General features: G+C 38.9%; 2 protein-coding genes across 3 annotated transcripts in view; both read left to right on the top strand.

The window, feature by feature from the left end:
• Positions 1 to 22,768, top strand: part of Sacm1l (SAC1 like phosphatidylinositide phosphatase) — a 50,741-nt gene that overhangs the window by 7,297 nt on the left and 20,676 nt on the right. For both annotated transcript variants that reach the window (XM_060384992.1, XM_060384993.1), the window contains exons 2-8: positions 3,919 to 4,016; positions 5,055 to 5,129; positions 7,137 to 7,264; positions 11,677 to 11,826; positions 13,942 to 14,001; positions 15,687 to 15,720; positions 21,790 to 21,891. In XM_060384992.1, the coding sequence (XP_060240975.1) occupies positions 3,919 to 4,016; positions 5,055 to 5,129; positions 7,137 to 7,264; positions 11,677 to 11,826; positions 13,942 to 14,001; positions 15,687 to 15,720; positions 21,790 to 21,891 (647 nt within the window). The remainder of the gene's footprint in view (positions 1 to 3,918; positions 4,017 to 5,054; positions 5,130 to 7,136; positions 7,265 to 11,676; positions 11,827 to 13,941; positions 14,002 to 15,686; positions 15,721 to 21,789; positions 21,892 to 22,768) is intronic.
• LOC110554133 (small ribosomal subunit protein eS28-like) lies at positions 1,906 to 2,231 on the top strand. Its single transcript, XM_060384994.1, has one exon. It carries the CDS (start codon positions 1,946 to 1,948, stop codon positions 2,153 to 2,155), a length of 210 nt encoding a protein of 69 aa, XP_060240977.1. The 5' UTR covers positions 1,906 to 1,945; the 3' UTR covers positions 2,156 to 2,231.

Genomic DNA, 22,768 nt, shown 5'->3' with positions numbered 1-22,768 from the left:
GATGCTGTCTTACTTAGGGCTATTATTGCTCTGATTAAACGCTATAACCAAGAGCAATTTGGGAAGGAAATATTTCACTCAGTTCCATATAACAGTTTATCTTTACAAGCAGTGAGTAAAGGAAGACCTTGTGGCCTGGATGGACTCTAAATAATGAAGCTTCTCAAAATGCCATCTTTGTTTAGGGAGAACACTTTCAAAAAACTTTATAAAGAAGTCCATTTTTCAGGTTTGAGTTTACTTAAAATGTTTTGTGTGTTATATATTTTATTTATTACCTGTCTTCTAGTCCCCAGGCTGGTGTAATGCTTACCACATACTTTTTAAATGAACATTACTCAGTAAATGTTACACTAGGAATATAGCTAAGGCATACATAAAATGTCTTCCAATGTGGGATGAAATTGTGGGAGGTGAGCAGGCTCTTACAGTGGGGCTTAGGTGGGGCTTAAATGCAGTGATACTCTTGCCTCAGGCCCCAGCTGTTAGAACCACAGGCGTTTGCCACCTTGCCCTGGCTCTTGAAAACCAGTGTTTGAAGTGACTTGGGACTAGTTACAGTTAGCTGTCTGTGCTGGCTAGTTTTATGTCAGTTCAGTACAAGCTAGAATCATTTGGGGGATAGGGACTTTTAATCCCTGAATTTGGCCTCTTGCCAGGTCTGTAGTGTATTTTCTTAATTAGTGTTTGTCTGCGATGGCACCTCTGGGTGGTCCTGGGTGCTGTAAGGAAGCTAGGCTGGGCAAGCTAGGAAGGAAGACTCCTGCCATCCTCTGTGCTAGCTTCTACCTCCAGGTTCCTGACCTGTTTGAGTTCCGGCTCTGGCTTCCCTGGGTGATGATGGACGGTGAGCTGTCAGATGAAACAAACCCTTTTCTCCTCAAGTTTTTGGTCATGGTTATTTCATCAGAGTAATAAAAACCTTAACTCAGACACTTCCTATGATGAGATAGACAGGAAATCCTTTGTTTTTCTTTAGGACTTTTTTGTTTTCTTTTTATTAGAAATATTTATTGAATATTGACATTTAGTTCACACAGCTAATGGCACATATTTAAAAGTATACAGTTCGGTAAACATTGAGATTTTCTTACCGTCACTGCTGGTGTTCAGATAAGGAACACAGCTAGGCATGATGACACACACCTTTAATCCCAGCACTCAGGGAGGCAGAGGCAGGGGGATATCTGTGAGTTTGAGACCAGTCTGGTCTACAAAGTGAGTCTAGGACAGCCAAGGGTACACAGAAACCCTGTCTTCAAAAACCAAAACCCCCAAACACATCCACCACACCATAGAATTTTCTTGTGTACACAATCTCCCATTTTTCTCCCTCTTTAGCACAAGTTAAATACATTTACAGTCCTGGTTGGACCTGACCATGGCACTCTGGGAAGTTACTCAGTAGATAGGAGTACATTTGCTGAATGTTTGCAAGATTGTTCATGGCAGCACCTTCATTACTAATAACCCCAAAGCCAAAAGCCAGCTCAGATACCTATCAACAAGGAAATGAGAAATGGTGCTGTGTCCATTTAGTGGACTATGTCTGGTAACGAAAGGGAATGAACTATAAACACTAATAGTGACATCTGAAGCAGATCTACATTCTTTGTTGTACAGTGGTTTGCTTCATTTTCTAACATGCTCCTTAAAACGAAGGAGCCTTATTCTAATGTTAACAAGTTAGTTGCTATTAACCAATAAATGGATGTTAGTTATATTTGAATAATCGAGGATTGGGTGTTTCTCAGAAAACTCAGAAACAGTTAAGTATAAAAATTCTGCTATAAGACATTTCTGTAACACCAGATAATGTTCTAGGTCAATAGAAAATGATGTTCGTGATGGCTTTGTTGAACTGTGTAAGATTGCTCATAGACAAAGTGAGGCAGAATCATGGGAATAGAAAACCTAAGTGGCTCTCCGCCAGATTGCCGCCATCATGGACACGAGTCGCGTGCAGCCTATCAAGCTGGCCAGGGTAACCAAAGTGCTGGGCAGAACCGGTTCGCAGGGACAGTGCACGCAGGTGCGTGTGGAATTTATGGATGACACCAGCCGCTCTATCATCCGAAACGTCAAAGGCCCAGTTCGAGAGGGCGATGTGCTCACCCTATTGGAGTCAGAAAGAGAAGCTTGGAGGTTGCACTGATCTTGCTGGGTCCTGGATATCCACCACTTGACTCATGGGATCACCTGCAACTGTTAAATAAAGCATATTGTTTTAACTCTTAAAAAAAAAAAAAGAAAACCTAAGTGGGAAAAGAAGGGGAAGGCCTGAGGTTGCTATCACACACAAAACTTTGAAAGTCTGGTGCATCAGCAATAAAGATTAGTGGGGGCTTTGTGGGGGTGTGTGTCTGGGGAGGACTTTGAACCCCGCCTGTAGTGGCAGCAGCCTCAGTTCTCCAGGTGAGGTCTACTTCGTATGCACTGCTGGCCACCTTTTTCCTTCCTGTTTGTAATTCTTCACAGTTCTTCAGTTCCCAGCTATGCCGAGCTGCTTGGCACAGCTGTCCAGCTGATCTCTTCAGGAACCAACTATTTCATTGTTGGGTACCAAGTTATGTACTAAAGTGGGTTCCCATTTTCTGTCCCTTTTATTTTATTGTCTTTTTTATGAAATAGAAGTTTTTCAGGAAAAGATAGATAGGTGTGTGTGTGTGTATGTATGTATATACATACATACATATACAGTAATCAACAATCACATTTTTAAACAAAAAAGTAAGTATTTTAAACAATTTAATATTTTTAGCTAATGCTAATCTGTTTTAGATATGTATTTTAAAAATTTAGCCCTTGCCTGAAATTGGTGGCGCACACCCTTGATCCTGGCCCTTGGGAGGCAGAGGCAGGCGCCTCTCTCTGAGTTTAAAGTCATTCTGGTCTACAGAGTGAGTTCCAGGACAGGTAGGGATTACCCAGAGAAACCCTGTCTCAAAAAAAAAAAAATTTTTTTTTTAAGTCCTTGGGATTAAACAGAGGCCCTTGCACATGTAAGGGAAGTACTTGTCCACTGAACTATATCCCTAAACCTTAATATAACATCTTATTTAGTGTGTGCTTAATATGAGTACCAAAAATTGGTTTATTTAATTCATGCTGCAGCCAGAGTTTTGGCTTCTTTATTGGGTTCTTTTTCCTACTTCCCTACAGCACCCCATCCCTTCCAACTCCCAGCAACTAGGTAGAAGAGAAAGGTTAAGGGGGAAAGGGGCATCAACATCGTTGGCCTACTTCCTGCTGATTAGGGCTGATGAGTACTTTGGACAAGTTTAGTCTCTGTCGGCTGGCTACCTCCAAGCAGTAACAGCAGAAAGCAGCAGTATGGGGCTACCTCTCTCGAGGCTCTGGCATTTATAAGTTCCCAGAATTCCAAGTGTAAACTATCTGCAGCTGGCAGAATCATGCCCCTGCCAGAGACAAATCATAGTCAGCTGCTGTGGACAGTGTGAAGCAGCCCATGTCCTACACCTGGGATTAAAACAAACATTTCTGTGTCTTTAAAGAAAACAAAAATTCTCACTATACATACCGTACTTGTGGTAATTCCTCTATTATAAGGAATTGAAAAAGAACTGGAAAAAAAAGAAGATTACTTGTCTGAGGTCCACAGCACGTAGTCCAGCTCTGTCTGTTGTGCTGTTACTGTGCTGTGTTGCCTTTTCTGTGATGCTGAATGTGGTACATTAGAGAAGATGATTATTATAAGTGATTCAAATTGATGGCTTTATGGCAAATTAAAATCTTAAAAGCATTAAATACACAATGAAAAGAATTGAAGTGAATGTATAAGGATAGTGAATTTAGTACTATTTATTTAGAAGTAGAAAATTTGCTGCATTAAAACTGTTGTAATAATTTAAGTCTTGATTTTATTTGACTTGTCTATGTCTGCCAATTTCTTTTTAGGCATATTACACCTGAAAAGTTTTATGTGGAAGCTTGTGATGATGGAGCAGATGATGTACTCACCATTGACCGAGTGTCCACAGAGGTCACCCTTGCAGGTAGGTATAGCTAGTTTCAGAGTATCACGGAATGATTTAGTGCTGAGATTGTAGTGATTAAGACTGTCTATGGTACATTATTATGAGGCTCTTTGAGTGCCTTCTTATTAGAAAACTTAACTCTTGCTATCAGAATTAATTTAATTTTTTGAGAAAGGCTTTTGTTCTAGGCCAGTCCTGTCCTAGAATTCATTATGTAGTTTAGGCTGACCCAGAACTCTGGATCCTTCTGCATCTACTTCCTGATAGGTAGTCTCTAATGACAAAATGAGCCAGTTCAAGCCAAATTAAAGTATATAAAAGCAAGGAGAACCTTGTGTTAGAGAGTGACTGTTTTCTTTTACTGTCAGTCACTTGAGTGCTGTTCTCATGTGACTGTGTGAGAGATAAATAGTGGTATTTGAATTTGAATCAAGCAAAACAATCTTGTTTGAGCTGGAATTCTCCCACCTGCCTTTGGGGCATTATTTCTTAAACAAGAGTACCACAAAATGTGTTTTGTGAAACATACTGGCTGAGAGTTAACAATTCTGAAATGCAGTCTCTGGCATACAGTTTTATTGGTAACAGACATCACTGATAAAAATCAAAGTTAGTATGTTGCCTGCTTGTGTACACTGTTGCTAGACATAGGAGGAAGAAGGTTTTTTTTCCTTCACTTGAATCTCAGTCATGGATGGGCAGTTCTAGTTCTATATTTTGCTAGTAGTATGTGAATGTGAAACTCTTGTTTCAAATTCTTTCTTCTACTTACTCTTAAAGGGATAGATAGTATTTAGTCTGGCAACATTAGAAATTACCCATAGTTTGCCTGATGAAGAAACTGAAGTATGCTGTTTTTGACACCATCTTCTTTTAATAGCACATGGACTTTATTTTATGTTCTGCAAAAATGGAGTTCTGACAGTAATGAAAAAAATACTATTTTTTAGAATAAATTATGCAATTTTATTTACTTGAAGTTACTTAAGCTAAATTTCTATTTTGTTGGTAAGCTTTTCTTTTTCTTTCCTTTCTTTCTTTTTTTTTTTTTTTTAGTCAAAAAAGATATACCTCCTTCAGCTGTTACGAGACCAATATTTGGGATACTGGGCACAATCCATCTGGTGGCAGGTAAGAGAAAATAAACCAACATGGAAGAGAAAATAAACCAACATGGGCAAAGAAGGTAATTAAATTAGTAACATTAGATAATGAGAAAAAGTGTTCTCCCTGTCATTAACTCTCTGTTAGGTATTTGTCTTTAGTTTATAAAAATATTCCCTAAACAGTTAAATTTATCATCCTAAAGAATTCTTTTTTCCCCCTGAAGTATTCTTTTTAAGATGAAGGTTTCGTGTTTGATTTTATTCTAACTAGAGTTGAAAGCTCATAAATTTTCATAAATTCTGAAATCATTTAATTTTAGTTGTTTGTTTGAGACAGGGTTTCTCTGTATAGTCCTAGCTGTCCTAGAAGTAGCTATATAGATCAGGCTGATCTGTAACTCTCAGAGCTTCTCCTACCTCTGCCTTCCAAGTGCTGGAAGTAAAAGCATGTACCACCGTGCCTGGCCCTTTTTTGTGTGGGGGGGATGATTTTTGAGACAGGGTTTCTCTGTGTAGCTTGGCTGTCCTGGATGAGCTTTGTAGATCAGGCTGGCCTTGAACTTACAGCGATCCGCCTGCTTCTGTCTTCCTGAGTGCTGGGATTACAGGCATGCACCACCACTCCTGGCTCCATTTAAAAGTTTTTAAGATTTTATTTATTTTATGTATGAGTATTCTATCTGCATGTATGCCTAGATGCCAGAAGAGGGAATCAGATTACAGTGTAGATGGTTGTGAGGCACCATGTGGTTGTTGGGAGTTGAACTCAGGACTTCTGGAAGAACAGACAGTGCTTTTAACACCTGTGCCATCTCTCCAACACCATTTAAAAAATTTTAATACATTGATTTATCAGAATATTCTATATCTTAAGTTTAATCTAATATTACAGCATATGTTATAGTGTGATACTTGGTTTGAGTTATTAAGAAGATTCTTGTTTGAGATATGGTCTTAATCTAGAGCTTTAGCTGGTCTTGAGCTCAATATTCAAGGCTGGCTTTCAGCTCAGTATCCTGCCTCTGCCTCCCAAGGGCTGGGATTATAGGCATGTGCAAGAAGGTGGATTTTCACTTTAATTTCCTTTTAATTGAACGTTTAAAAAGTTTTTGCTTTGTTTTTATTTCAGTCACAGTGCTAGATGTTGAATTATAAAAGATTTCAAATGTTCCTCTTTTTTTGCAGTTCACAATCTAGTGATAGAGGTATACAATAATAAGATACTGTAGCACAGTGTGACAGCTTCTAGGAGAGATTTCGATACAGTAAAACCTCTAGGCAGGGCAGTTGGAGCTAGGACACTGAACAGATAGATCTTAAATATTAATATAATGAAAGCTGGGATTATAGGTTGATGGTAATATTTGTCTGTCCTGTGTAAGATCCCAGCTTCTCTCTTTAGTTTCACAGAAGAGTGAGGGAACTGTGTTTAGTGGTGAGGAAAGGGTAAAGACTGATATATTGTGCATGGGCTGTTATGGTGTTGATTTCTAACTGCTCCTTTGTCGGTTCACAGTATCTATATTTAGTTAGGTACACTGCTGCAGCACATTTAGAGCAATGAGAAGGACAAAGAAAGGCTGTAGAGGGGATTACTCTTTACTCTCCACCAGCTAAGCTCAATTTTTTGGTTATTAAAAGGTTTGCTTTTATCTTCTTGAAGAAAAAAATTGTCCTTTTAATAGGATTTTTTTTTCTAAATGATGTGTTATTCTTTGTAGTCATAAATTTAAAAAATGCTTAAAAACAAAAACCAGGCCTTTCACCAGAGTAGCTCAGTGCAGTCTCATTTTGTTAAGCTTTACAGTTTACAAATAAGGACAGTTAACTTTGTGCTTTCTGTTTTTTTGTGTTGTTTCTGTGATATGCTAGGACTCAAACCCAGGGTCTCATAGGTGCTGAACACAGGCTCTACCACTGACCTTAGTTCCCAGCCCCACCCTGCCATTATCTGTCTGTCTGTCTGTCTATCTATCTATCTAGTCTGTCTATCAGTCTGTCTATCTATTTATGTTTGGCTATTTTTTTTCAGGTAATTATCTTGTCGTCATTACCAAAAAGATGAAAGTAGGTGAATTTTTTAATCATGCAATCTGGAAAGCCACAGATTTTGATGTTCTTTCTTATAAGAAGACAATGTTGCACTTAACTGATATTCAGGTAAGATTTAGAAGCAGATATTAATTGCAAAACTCAACAATACCACTCAATAGAGGGTTGTAAAATGTAGATGGATTTCTTATAAGCCTATTTATTAAACAACTTGTAAATGAAGTTGTTCTACTACCTTTCTACCTGTTCATAAAAATATTTTTCAGGGGCTGGAGATATGGTTCAAAGGTTAAGAGCACTGGCTGCTCTTCCAGAGGACCCAGGTTCAAGTCTTAGAACCCACATGGCAATTCACAACTGCCTTTAACTCCAGGTCCAGGGGATCTGATATCTTCACAAAGACATACATGTAGGCAAACATCAATGCATATTTTAAAAAAAATCATTAAAAAGTAAAATTTTTAAGTGAATGTATTTTTTTGGTTTTATTTTCAAGTAATGAAAATTTTAAATTATGAAGTTTGTAGAGAAAAAAGGACAAATAGAATACTCAAGACTTCATATTTGCTGGGAAGTGGTAGCATATGCCTTTAATCCCAGGTGGATCTCTGAGTTTGAGGCCAATGTGGTCTACAAGTTCCAGGATAGCCAAGGCTACCACAAACAACCCTCCCCCCCCGACTTAATACTTGGCTTTAGCTTTAGCTGAATATTCTCTAAAGAAAAATAAAGTATTAAATACTTTTGAAATTGTTTTTTTTCTCCCAGAAGAAAGTTCTTTTCACTGTTAATCACATGGGACGGGGAGAAGGGTGGGGGAGAATCTTGGTATGTGTATGGAATGTGTGCATACTCTTTGCTTACTTCCTTTGTTCAGAGAGTTCAGTTACCTGGTTTAGTTAACACTAGACCCCTAACAACACACCAAATGTTAGTGACCATAGTATAGTAAGTAAAAGAGTAATTTAGCAAAGACGAAAGTCAGATAAACAAAAGTGATCCCTCTGAAAGTGATGTGATAATAACGAGCCGTGGAGTAGCTTGGCTGTGGGAGCACAGCAGTCATCATTCTAGAGACTGAGCGCCAGTTACCATCACAGTGAAGCGGCTGTGGCAGAAAGGGAGAGCAAGTGGTAACTGCAGCACACTTTTAGTAAAGAAACTGCTAGAAGTATGATCTGACACTCAAAGTGCAAAGGACAAAATGCCAGAAATTTGTTTAGACTTAGAGAAATTTGTAACATTTACCAGTGCCAGAGTAAATATTCCCAACTGTAAATTATGTGACAAGGAGCAGTGGGCAGGCACTGCTCAGGTTTCTTGGTTAAGGTATTTACAAAGTAAATGTTTTTAATTTTCATGTTTCTGATAGTTTTAATTATAATGTACCTACTACTTCATATAGTGGCACAGACTTGTAATTCTAGCACTTAGAGACTGAGGCAGGAGGATCAAGAGTTCAAGCCCAGCTGCTCTGTAATCGGACTCTGTGTCAGAGACCTGGACACATTCATTCGTTAAATAAAATGCTAATAGTTAGTTTCACTGCTCATTTATAACTTACCATTAGAACGTCTCCCCCTCCCCCACTTGGGTTTTTTGAGACAGGGCTTCTCTATACAGCCTTGACTGTCCTTGAACTCACTCTACAGACCAGGCTGGCCTCGTCCACTTCCCTCTGCTTCCTGAGTTCAGTGATTAATGGCATGCTCCCCCGTTGACTGGCTTATGGTTTGTTTTGTTAATGAGTATGGATGTTTTGACTATATGTATGTATGTGGACCACATGTGTGCTTGGTGGCTGCAGAGATCAGAAAAGGACACTGGGTCCCTTGGAACTAGAGTTACGGATTATTGTGAGCCACCATGTGGGTGCTGAGAACTGAACCCCAGTCCTTTGGAAGAGCAGTTGCTGCTCTTAACCACAGATCCATCTCTCCATCCCCAAGAACAATTTTAATATTTTCATAAAACCCTTAGAAGGCTATAGAACAATCAATTTTTCCAGTGGCTTATATAAAATAGTTTATGTTATTAAGGTTAAGATAGCATGATCACTTTTTACACTGTTACAAAGTAAAGACTTACAGTACGTATTTTCCAAATTTCACAAATTGCCTGCCCTGTTCTGATTTTTACATCTTTGTTTTGTGTGTTTGTATGCTTTTGTGATTTTATAGCCTGGCAGGCGTGTCCCATGGGCCACATGCAGTGGTCAGGGGACAATTGCAGATGTCGGTGCCCACTTCCCACTTTGTTTGAGACAGGTCTCTAGTTGTTTGTCTCCACAATCACTGGCCCATGATTTTTCAGATATTCTCCTGTTTCTCCTCCCACCTTACTGTAGGAGCACTGGGATTATGGATGGCACCATTGTGCCCAGGGTTAGGTGAGTTTTAAGGATCTGAACTCAGGTCCTAGTGCTTGCATGGCAAACATTGTGCCCACTGAGCAAATAATCTACCAACCACAAAAGTAAGTTTTTGAAACTTACTTTCTAGAAGTGATTGTTTGGTTTATAAAGTTACACCTCCAGAATGCTTGTTTCCGAAGTAATTTACAGTGTCTGTTCTTTAAAAATGCTCCACCACCCCTAATGTAGCTCTGGCTGTCCTGGAACTCACTGTGTAGACCAGGCTGGTCTGAAACCCACAGAGATTCTGCCTCAAATGCTAGGATTAAAGCATACACCTTTTTACCTGAGTTTTCTTTGTTTGCTTGTTTTGTTTTGTTGTTGTTTTTATAGTGAGACATTGCTTTACTATGTTTTTATGTAGCCATAGCAGGTGTGGAACTCAGGTCCACCTGCTTCTGCCTCCTGAGTGCTAGGATTGAAGGCATGTACCACCACTGTTCCGGCTACCAAGATTATTTTTAAAAGGGCTTTGATTTTTGTGTATCAATTTAGGAGCATAGGTAGCTTACCAGAAAATGTCTCTCCCACACCCAACAACCAGCCATCTTACCCTCAGGGAGGAAGCATGCCTTGTTTGTTTCTACCAGACTTGTTTTTCCAAAACATATGGCTTTCCTGTAAAAATGCCAAATCATAGCATTGTCTTACCAAGTAAAACTGTAAGACATGCTCTCTATACTTTAGTATGTTCTTTCTCCATGAGAAATAATATTTTAAATAAAAATGAAGCTGAGAGTTTAGCCTTTAAAGCACATGTCTTAACAACATGAGGCCTGAGTTTGATCCTTAGAACTCCCAACAAAACCCCAAATATGGTTACACTTGTCATCTCAGGGATGGTGGGGAGACAGACACAGATGACTTCCGAGGCCTGTTGGCCGGCCAGCCTTCACCAGTCTGTCAGTTTAGGGCTCTAAGAGATTCTGCCTCAACAAAACATCTGGTGGGAGCTGGAGAGACGTCCGAGTGGCTAAGAGTGCTATTGCTCTTGCAGAGGATATGGATTTGGTTTGTAACATCCACATGGTGGCTTATAACCATTCATAACTTCGGTTTCAGGGGATCTGATGCCACCTTCAGCCACTAGACACATGGCACACATACATATACGTATGTGTACACACACATACGTACACACATACGTATGTATAGGTGAATGTTTTGCCTCCATATATGCAGGCAAAACACTCATACACATAAATAAAGGTTATAAGAAAGGATAGTGTCCTGAGTAATAACACCCAAGGTTCTTCTCTGGCTTCTATACTCACCCCCCCATACAGTGTCATACATACAATACATATGTACATACACATGAAATAAAAGTAGCTGTATTCCTTATAACTGCTCAGGAGTATTTTCTTCGACAATTTCTTTGTGACTAGTATACTTCGTTGTCAAGCCATAAACTAATTTTTGTGCTATTTACTACACATTTTTTGTTTGTTTTTGCTAGTCTGTGCTCAAATGTGTAGTATATACATTTGTAATGTGTAAGTTTACATATTAATCGGTTGATGACTATTAAACATTTCCAACCGTGACTGGTTTTTTGTTTATTTATTTATTTTTTAAACAACAACAAAAAAGTATTTTTGACTAGGAAAGCCAGCTAAAATTATTATTCCAAAACAAAGGAAATATTGCTTTTACTAGGGTTTCTAATCTTTGTTTTAATGAAAAATGATTCTGGATCCTATCCAACCCAAACTAGTGAAATTTTTGAAAGTGAGAATAATGCTAATCTCTTGATTTTTGTGTTTCATCTGCTAATGAGTTTAGTACTGGTAAACCAGTCAGGGTAGTAAAGGACAGAGAGGGCCTGGGGGTGTGTGGCACACTGAAGTCTGTGCTGAAACCTAAGGTGATGGCGTTTTCTTAAAACAACTTTTTGCTTTAAGTAGTTGATACCAATGAGGGGAGGCTGGACCGATCCCATGTGTGTTTAATGACCTGCAGTGTTTATGGAGCATTCCCCGTCTCTGACTGGTGCTTATGTCAGTGATAGTTCATACATGTTTTTAAGTTTGCTGTCTTCTCATGCGGATAGATTTTTTTTCTCAACTGTGACCTGTATCGAACTCTCTTTTTTCTTTTTTCACAGTTGCAAGATAACAAAACTTTCCTAGCAATGCTAAACCAAGTCTTGAGTACAGATGGATTTTACTTTTCAACAACATATGATTTGACCCATACTTTGCAACGGCTATCTAACACCAGTCCAGAATTCCAAGAAATGAGTCTCTTGGAAAGGGTAAGCTGGATCTTCTTGTTTAGTTTCCCTTTAGTTGTCTTTTAAAATGGGCATATCTCTTTTACCTAAAATGTATGATTTTTTTCTTATGTCCCCCCACCTCCCGTCCTGGAAATAAACTTAGGGCCTCATGTGTACTAGGCAAGCACTCTCATTAAACCATACCCCTGCCCTGTTTTGATTTCCCTTACTCTTGTGGGACTTTGAAAACATACCATGTTTTAGATGTCTGTCAGAGGCCTCACTGCAGGTCCTTACTCTTGTATATACGCAGCCAAAATTGAGATAAATTGGCGTAGATACCAGGAATCTAGTAGAAACACATACGTGATCAGATGAAAGCCTTTCAGGATGTGTGTGCATGTTCACTTAATACAGTGTAGAAGATTGAACCCAGGGCTTTGCACGTACTGAGCATTCACCAGCAGAGATGATTGCCACCAAAGACAGGGGTCAAAACTTAGTGGGATCCTGTAGGAAGGAGAGTCTAATTCTGCGTAGGATTGCCAGAGGCAGTTGTACCAAGGAAGGTTGCTTTGGAGCTGAGGCTAATCAGGTGATAGTGGGAGAGAGGCTTTTGGCAAGGAAGTGATGATAGTACTCTTAAGTTTTAGGAACTAGAAGCTATTTCTTCTGTGACAGAAAGGAAAATTTTTTTAAATGTTTTTGTTTTGGACAGGATCTCATTATATAGTTCCTGGAACTCACTTTGTAGACCAGGCTGCTCTCATTATGTGTCTCTGACTGTCCTCAAGCTCACAGAGACCCACCTGTCTCTGCCTCCTGAGTTACTGGAGTTTTCCCAGCTAGGGGAAAGAATTTTTTTTTAGCTAAATAAAAATGTCACAGAGAACCATAAAACTGATGATTGAAACCTTAAAACAAACAAACAAACAAAAAATTACATTGAATGGTCAGTGTTTTTACATAGAATTAAGGACTTTCTTTGTTTTGGTTCCTTGATTATATTTTTCCAACTGTTATTTTATCCTTAAAGGTTTCCATTTTAGCATCTTAAAAACTTACAAAGCCATGAGGCAGAATCCTGTGACTTTTTTAGTTGCTGCTTCCACTTGTAATTCAACATTAATTTTGTTTTAGCACTGTGTTTTATTATCAAGTTGTATTCCAAATAATTCAACTTTTAAAAAATATTATTTATATAGTATTCTTACTGCCTGTGTGCCTGTGTGCCTGTGCACCAGAAGAAGGCACTAGATTTCGCTATAGATGGTTATGAACCACCATGTGGTTGCTGGGAATTGAACTCAGGACCTTTGGAAGAATAGCCAGTGTTCTTAACTGCTGAGCCATCTCTTCAGCCCCCTCAGCTTTTTGAAAACAGCAAGTTATTATTTACATTTCACTGACTTATAAAATAGTTATATAATCACCTCTTACGCAGTGATGGTGGTTAAGTATGGATAGCATAAACCAGTTGTGAATACACACTAAAAGACATGATACTCTGCTGTTGATGACCCCATAGGTCATTCCTTATGACCTTAAGTGTGAGAAAGGAGTATGGCTCAGTGAAGTGCTGTCTACTTAGTCCAAGTGTTGAATAAATTAGGTTTTCTATCTTTGTGATGGATTGTCAGGCTGCAGAAGGCATGGGGGGGTAGATCTTTAAGTAGCAGCTGTCAGAGCTCTAGGGAGACCAAGCAAAGATTTGGCTCTGAGGTGACTGTCACTGAAAAACCAACTGAGCAGATAGCAGAAAGAACATGTGGAGCATTCCTTTACCTTTGAGGGTGCCAGCAGGAGTGGGGTCAGAACGGAGGCCAAGTGGCTGTGGGATAGCTATGTTGGCTCAGCTGCTGTCCTTGGGCGGCAGTAGTGGACATGGAGAAACGAGTGTAGACTAGAGACCTAGTTCTTGGTCACTGATTACCTAGAAAGGTGGGAGAGGTACCCAGACTTTCTGTGTGTGCAGAGGCAGATAGGAACAGGGAGAGGAGGAGCAGATTTGAAGTGTGATGTCTTCAGTTGGGACATCAGAGAAACCCGTGTCAGCCACCAGGTGGAGGCATTGAAGGGTATGCTCTTCTGTCTGAGGGCACTTGCTCAGTTGGAGTTTGGAGTGTTTCATTAAGTTTCATAAACCTCTCTCAGGCAGATCAGCGGTTTGTGTGGAATGGGCATCTGCTCAGAGAACTGTCTGCTCAGCCAGAGGTAACGTACTCCAAATCTGCTTTCTTGTTGTAATACATGTTTGAATGTGCACTGTAAAATTATCTAATTATAACCACACACTTGACCGTGCTTGCCGTGTCGCACTGCTCTCTGTAGAGGCCTAATCTATTGTGTTAGCTTCCTGACACTGTGACAAAATGTCTGAGACAACTTAAAAGAAAGTGTGTAGGCTCAGGGCTTTCAAAACTTTCAGTCCGTTGTCTGATGACCCCTTCCTTTGCGTCTGGGCCTTTAGTTGGGAGAACATGCCAGGGAGTACATTGATGTAGCAAATTGTTCACCTTATGGTAGCCAGTCAGCAAAGGGGAATGAATAAATAGGCTAGGGGACAGGACTTTCATAAAGGCTAGGTTTTAATGAGTGCCCTTTCTTCCACCAGGCTGTACCTTCTAAATTCTAATAGCTCCTCTGGCCAGTTGCCAGACTTTTAAAACATAACCTTTTGGGGACACTTAAGGTATAAGCCATAATACTTAAGAATGGAAGCCTTAAATGAAAACCATTGTTTTCTCTAAGACAGCTAGAATGAGCTGTACTGGATGAATAATGTAGAAGGGAGGGTTCAGGGCTGTCTTTTCAGTGCAAAACCATAGCTGGCATTTAAAAGGGAATAAGAGATTTATTCTGGAGCCATTTTGATTGGCCATGGCCTGGAGACACAGATTTTAGTTACTCTAAATTCCATGTTTCAATGTGGAAGCAGTTTTATGAAGTTTTTAGTTTTATAGAAAGACATAAATCAAGCCAAGTTTAAAATACATTGGTGGGTACATTAAAGGGGCAGTTACAGCAAAATAGGAAGGAAGCTTTTCTATAGGCCCAAGATGCTGTCTGATGACATTCTTAGGTTTTAGTTAGTGGACACTAGTGATCTGCTAAGTTAATAGAGTTCTTTTTTTTTTTTTTTTTTTTTTTTTAAGTCAGAGTGTCAGTTCTGCCATAGAGCTGGGCAAGAAATGACTGTTCCAGAGGCTAGGTAGCTCAAGATAGTGTTCTGGACCTGCAACATTCCAGTCTCTCCACGGGACTGCAGTTCTAACCAGTTAGGCAAACTCAGCTTCTGTTCATAGTCCCTAGACCAGGCGGACATTCCCCTGACTCATGACCAGCCTTCATCCTGTGCTAAACAAATGAGGTGTGAGCCAAGGCACTTAGGTTTACAGAAGTGATTGGTTTTCTGCCATTTGCTATGCTTTAGTATTTTTTGGTAGTTGGGATTGACAAATGATTAGCGTGGTTGTTGTTTTCCACAAGTACATTAGTTATAGGCAAAGACTTAGGAGTTCAGACCTTAGTGATTACACTGCTTCCTGCCTGCAACATTACAGACATTTCCCTAACATTAGGAGTTACCTATGTTCTCACTGCATGGTTATGTTTGTGTATTATTGCCTGGATGTAAGTGTGTCGTACATGGTGCTGCTGGTTTATTATTTAGGGTGTGGTTTTTGTTGTTGTTGTTTGTTTGGGTTTTGTTTTGTTTTTCGAGACAGAATTTCTTTATGTAGCCGTGGCTGTCCTGGAACTAGCTCTGTAGACAAGGTGGTCTTAAATTTACAGAGATCCGCCTGCATTCTGCCTCCCAAGTGCTGGGATTAAAGGTGTGCACCACCACGGCACAGTTGGTTGGTTGATTCTAAATACATTGTTTGTCTTCTTTTTAGGTCCACCGGTTTGCTCTTCCAGTGTTACATGGCTGTATCCTTATCTTAGTTTCTACAGTCTCTCTTTAAATTTTATTTTCTTTCTTTAAATGTTTAAAATTTAAGACAGATGCAGAGGCTCATGTGATGTGAGATGACTATTTCAGTATTTTTCAGAATTGCTGTTAACATAAATGCAAAATCTTAGCACAGACTGTAAACAATCCCTTCCCCTTTTTAGATTTTATCCTCTGCAAAGGATATAATTACCGTTTTCTGTTTGTTTGCTTGCTTGCTCAAGAGTCTGGGACTGATAATTTTAAAAGAAACAGTTGTACTGCATCTTGCCCTTTTGGAATTACCTTGTAGCAGTGAACTACACAAGAGTAGAGTGGTCCTATTTAAGTGATGCCTTCCTTAGTGTTACAAGAGACCAGAGTAAGAACTGTAGTCATTACCAACTTGAAAAGCGAAATTTTAAATTATTTATCATTTAAATAAAAAACTAAAGCCTGGGGAAAATCAAAGTGTGATAAAAAACAAGTTTTGGTTATTTCACTGTAGATTCATGAGCACACAGTCTAATCAGAGCTATCACAATAACGTAGGAACTCAGGGTGAACGGGCTCCTGAAGGAAGGTGCAGCGTGTGCTAAGGAGTGGTGCCAGCAGGACCCTGTCTTATGAATTGGCACCTTTGTGCCAAGTACAGCAGTGAGGTTTATTATTTGTTCATTATGCTACTATAATTTTTTTTTCATTCATTCATTCATTTCATCTATATCTATCTGTTTGGGGGTGGGGTTTCAAGACTGGGTTTTTCTGTGTGTCCTGGCTGTCCTAGAACTCAATCTGTAGACCAAGCTGGCCTGGAACTCACAGGGACCCACCTGCCTCTGTCTCCTGAGTGCTGGGATTACAAAAACGTGCCTAGCATATTTTTTATATTATGAAGAAAAGTAACTGAGAAAATATTTTTCATAATTACAGGGAAATTTTAAAAAAAATCAGAAAAATCTCAGGGTAAAGCTCTTGTTTATTCTGTTGTATCCATTCCCTATTAAGCTCTCCTCCTCCCTACATCTCCCTTTCCTTTCCCTTTTCTTATATAGGTCTCATATATCCCAGACTGGTCCCAAAAACGTACCTACCCAAGTATGTATGACCTTGAACTTCTGATGTTTGTGCTTCTACCACCCAAGTGCTAGGATTAAAAGCCTTTTGCAAAAAAAAAAAAAAAAAAAAGTTTTTTGCATGCTAGACAAGTGTACTCTGTTTTAAGCCTTACTTCTTCCATACTTTCCATCACTTTAAAAATTTATCCTAAAAATAAGAACAAATGTGTTTTAAATTTTTTTTTCAAGGATTTGGGCCAATTGTTTCTACTTTGTTTTGTTTTTAAAATGATATTATGAATGGACAAATAATAATCTAAAGCTTGTTTTCTAGGCTGCTTTCCCATTTAGTGTTGAGTTTAAAGCATAAAATAGACTTTTTAAATGTAGTTTGTTAACTAGGAATGTGTTTCTAGCTTTCATATTTACAGAGATATCAAGTACATCTGAATGAAGTGGACTGCAGACAGGGAGAGTTGTGTTCACAAGTTACATAAGCCAGATTCCTCAGGGCTCTACAGGCCACGGAAGGACTGCAACTTCACATGTGCTGAGAAACTTCTCTGGGAGAGTAGAGGTTGCATAGAGGATTGGTATAAGACCTCCTCACTCTGTTATGTATACCAGTGTTTTATCTGCATGCATACCCGCATGCCAGAAGAGGGCCTTAGATCACATTATAGATGGTTATGAGCTGGGAATTGAACTCATGACCTCTGAAAGAATAGACAGTGCTCTTAACCACTGAGCCATCTCTCCAGCTCTCTCACTCTGTTATAGCATAGGCCAGGTGTGAACAAGGGAGGGGACAAGGTCATGCCCAGGAGAGTGGATTTTGCCAAGAACCAGGAGTGCGTCAATGGTTTCGGGGAGTTAACTTTGGAAAATTGAGACAACTAGCTTTTCTAATTATATATGGAGTATGAAAGATGCTGGTATAACGGTAAGGTTTTTGTTATGTTAAGTGGCAGGGGGCCATCCATTGGGATGGGGAAGTGTGAGAAGGCTTGTATAGCTCAATTGATAAGGCTTCTGAACCTGAATCTGAGAAGGGTAAGTCTGAAGGTAGGAGGGAAGGAGAAGAGCCATCCATTTGTTACTTCAGCATTTCTGTAGATGGTCAAATGATGCTGTGAGGGAGGAACCCACAGAGGGAGAATCCAAGTTGAGGGAAGAGCTCACACCAGAGATGTGATTTCTTGTTTTACTGACTGTGTGTATGTGAGGGTGCATTCACTGTGGTGCATGTCTAGAGTTCAAAGGACAACTTTAGAGACTAGGTTCTTCCCTTCCACCATGTGGGTCCTGGGGGTGAAGCTTATTTGTTTGGCTTGGTAGCAAGTACATTAATCCATTTAGATCTTACTGGCCTTACAGATAAAAATTTGTAGGTGGTCAGGGTAGATGGAATTCCTTTCTTCCTTTCCTTCAACATCTGTTTAGTTTGTGTGTACATGTGCACACTTGTGAAGGCCAGAGGACAACTTTCAGGAGTCTGTTCTCTCCTTCCACCTTTTGGGTTCCAGGGATTGATTGAATACAGGTCCTCAGGCTTGGTAACAGGTGCCTTTATTCTGTCCGAGGAGCCATCTCATCAGTCCTTAGATGGCATTTCAGTCCATGAAATGGGATAGATTATTAAAAGGAGAAATGTAGATAGAAAAATGGTCTGGTGGGGCTGGAGAGATGGCTCAGCAGTTAAGAGCATTATCTGCTCTTCCAGAGGTCCTGAGTTCAATTCTCAGCAACCACATGGTGGCTCACAACCATCTATACCCTTTAATACCCTCTTCTGGTATGTAGGTATAAATGCAGATACAACATTCATATACATAAAATAAATAAAATATTAAAAAAAAACAAACTTCAACTTAAAAAAAAGAAAAGTGGAGAAAGAGATTGTATTATTAGAAGAGTTTTTATATAGTGAGAAAACACTAGAGCCATGTACTGTAGGCCTCAGGATAAAGGACTTCTAAAAAAATGTACCACAGTGAGAGAACTGAAATTGCAGATTGTAGCATTGCTCCAAGCTTTGTGCAGATACCAGCATTAGACCAGTGAGGGAAAGGAAAAGCAAGTGAGAGTAATGTTCTAGAAGCAAGTGAAGACATTGTTTCCAGGAAGAGGGTGACAGCTGCTGAGACATGGTAATGATTAAATATGACTATTCAGGAAGAAGTTATATTTCTGTTCCTGTGCCCACTCTTCAAATGAGGAAATTAACAAATTCTGCTGGGAAAGGTTTTAGAGACTTTGGGAATGCTAAGGGTTCTTACTGGAGTAAGGCCTTGAGTGTGGGAGCAAAGAGAATTCTGGCATAGATGTGGGATCAGTGGGTAATATGTCACAGGAGCATATGGGCCTTTTATTCCAGTGAAATACGAAGCAGTGTTGTTAGCTATTGAGTGATGGAATTTGAATAGTGTTTGGAGTGGGCCTCCTGGGCAGTTGGGTAGGGGGTTTTGGATCTAACTCTTGATAAAGATTAGTGAGTTCATTCATTTTTCAACAGTTCTCTCATTTTGATGGTTGGTGTGTTTGTGCATACACACATACTGACTCATTTTTTGATCAGAGGAAAGTGAGTCATAAAACAGTCATATTTTCTGTTAATTTTAACATTCTAACAACAGGCTAATGTATTACTTTATCTTTGAGTTCTGCTTCAAAATAGTTTGGACAAACAAGTGGAATAATACTGCCTTGGGAATCTTCTCTGGTACTGTGCCTTTTAAAGGAGAGTAACTTGGGAGCTTGAGGAGCCATCAGTGAGTTTGGTGATGAGAGGCAGGAGGAATGAATCATTAGCAGTTTCCATTGATCTCTTAGAATTTGTGAAAACTTCTTGTATGTATTCCTAATGCATTCACAGTAGCATGTTATAACAAAACAGAGAGCCCCACAAAATAGAATTATGTCTCTATTGTCAGATTACACACACTCTGAAGAGGAATAAATTGCTCTGGGATGACTCTGGGAACTCATGGGGAGTGATGACAGGGTTAGAAGACTATGATGTAGTGTCATGTTGATAAGGCTTAAAAGCAAGGTTTTTTTTGTTTTTTGTTTTTTTAATTTGGTTTGGTTTTGGGTTTAAGTAGTGGTTATAGGTGCAGAACTAGAAAGATGAGAGAATGGTTGTTACAAACTTGTAAAAAGTTATTTCTTACATAAATTCAGCTGGCTAGAAAGAGAAAGAAATGGGTAAATTGAAATTTGGCTATATTCTGAAGTTGGATGGTAGGCTCACAGATTTTTATTATGCTCTATGATGAGTGAATCAAATTATATTAAAAATGGAGGGGCATAGAAGAAGAAGAGGAAGAGAGGGTGGGATTGGAGGGAATGGGGAGGGGGCTATAGCTGGGATACAAAGTGAATAAACTAATTAATAAAAATAAAATTAAAATTAAAAGGTAAATGAAAAAATGTTACATAAAGCACACAACAGTAGGACAAACCTAGACAAATAAGCGAAGATAAATGATACGGCCAGTGAAACAATGAAACATGTTATCTGCTAATGCCTCCATGAGTTGGATAAACTCAACAATATCAAGAGTTGGTAAAGAAGATAAGCTAAAGTAATTGTCAAGTCCATTGCCAATTTTGACAGTATCAGATGGTGGATATAATTTGATCCATGTCCACATGCTCACACAAAGATGTTTGTTGAAACTTTGGACCAGAATCAACTTCCATGTTTGTCAGCAGTACAACAGACAAACTAGTATATCCTTTCTGTTGTGCTTGTCATCTCAGCCCTGTGTAGACTGAGGAAGGAAGGTAACAGTGTAAAGCCATGCTGGGTTACATAGCAAAGCTTTTTCTCAAATAGAGACACCCCCTCAAACAAAACCAGCCAGTAGTATGTTTATGCAGAGGATAATTAAATGCTAGTAGTGAGTGAGCTTCAAAGACATACAGGGTGTGTAAGGCCACAGGGATATCTACCCTGCAGCGCCTTTCCTGCAAAGAAGTAAGAAGCTGTTCACACTGAATACATTGTTTAGTGGCGAAACGTGAAAGCCAAGCAAAGGAGTGAGGTGAGTGCTCCCTTCCTGCATGGCAGTGAGAGCCAGGTGAAGAGAGCGCAGCATGCTTCAGAGACACACTTGTATGCAAAGGGTTTGTTTTGATCAAACAGATTTGACTTAAAAGCTACCATTTTAATCAGTTTTAATTGTACAATTCTAGTGACTAGTGTTGAAGGTTTAGAGAAATCCCAGGCTGCCCTTGAGCTCTGTGCTTCTGAATATGATCTTGAACCTTCTACCTCCAAGTGCTGAAATCACATACATGCCTCATTATATCTAGCTTATATTGTGCTGGGCATCAGACCCAGGTCTTCAAGCATGCTGGAAGGCACTCTATCATTTTATATATTTTTACATTTTTTTCAATTTTAGGTTCACTTTTTACATTCTAGAGAAGGAGTTTAAAAAATTTGTTTCTGGATTAATATTTTGATCTGTAAATCTTCATATACCAACTATTATGATCAGTTTACATGTATGATAACTTTCATATTTTTCTTTAAGTAGTTTTCTTTATTTAATTTTTAACTTTTTTACTTTTTGCAGTGCAAGGGATCAAACCCAGGGATGAGCTATGGTCCTAGCTCCTACTCTTTTTCATTTCTTATTAGAAGATTAATTTCTTTCAGATTTTTGCTTTTATTCAGAAGAGGGTTTTGGTGATATCATTGACAGTTGTATATTTTTAGAAAGCAGTTGTGAAGATATCAGGGAAGGGAAAAACTTAAGAACACTAGCAGAGTTCTTAAATATTCTGTCAGCATGTCACTGTAGGAGAACTGACTCAACAAATTCCAAAGTCAGAAATGAGGATACTCAAGGTTTGGAAATAGTCATGAAGAACCAGAAAGACTTGCATATTCTGCCTCTTTTTTTTTCCTCCTAAAGATAATTCATTCCTATTAGAGTTAATAGATTTGTATTGATTTTAGAAATATTTCTATGTTACATTTTTCTTAATATAGTTAAGTTATTACTATGCACTCGTGTTCTATTAATGGAAAATACTTTGATTGGATTCTCATCTCCCGAAGAAGTTGTTTCAGGGCTGGTGTGCGTTATTATGTAAGAGGTAAGAATCATTTCATGTCAGCATGATTGGCCATTTCTCCCATTGATTAATTGCTGTCTTAAATGACTTACCTGTTACCTTTTATATATTGTGTTATTTGATACCTCAGTTAATGTCCTCTCATTATAATAAATTTGTACGTCTTCCCTGCTTTCCTCCAGATATTATAATTACTTTGCAAATGTTAACTTGGCATCATGGGCCATTAACTGTTTCAGAACAGTTGCATATTTATTGGGTGTCTAAAAGTGTGCTGAACTCATTGCATCATACCCTCATAGCAGATAGTATTTTCTTACTACTCTTGGTTTCTTTGCATGTACAAAGATAGACATTTTACTTCATGACTTCAGTTTATAAAATATTTATTTACATTTTGAACATTCTGGAGGCTCTGTACTAAAATATGCTAATTTTCTCAAATTGTTTAAGCTGTATATTAGAGTTATTGTGTTTATGAAGATTCCCAACATTTGTTTTGCTTTCAAGCCTAATTTGTCAGAATAAAATCCTATTGAACAAGTTATTATAATTAATCTGATTAATCTTAGTGGCTTTTTCCCAGTGCTACATAGCATCTGTAATATCTGCAGACAGCAGGAAGAAGAGAGACACTGGGACTTGCTTGGGCTTTTGAAACCCCAAGACCCCTCCTGTCCTCAAGTGCTGCACTTACCCCAACAAGGCCACACCTAATCCCTATCCAGTAGTGCCACTCCCTAACATGAGCCTATGGGGACACCATTCTCCTTCATTTTCTTTCAGAAAGAAACAAATGTAACCTATGCTTCTGAAAGTAATTTAGCATTGAGAAGCAATACCATTGCCAGTGTAGCTCAGTAAATTTGCCTCCTTCTGATTATCTACTAATGTATAG

The sequence above is a fragment of the Meriones unguiculatus genome, chromosome 6 (assembly GCF_030254825.1).
Source record: "Meriones unguiculatus strain TT.TT164.6M chromosome 6, Bangor_MerUng_6.1, whole genome shotgun sequence".
NCBI lineage: Eukaryota > Metazoa > Chordata > Mammalia > Rodentia > Muridae > Meriones > Meriones unguiculatus.
The sequence above is the reverse complement of the archived record's forward strand: the minus strand, read 5'-3'. Positions and strand labels throughout refer to the sequence as shown.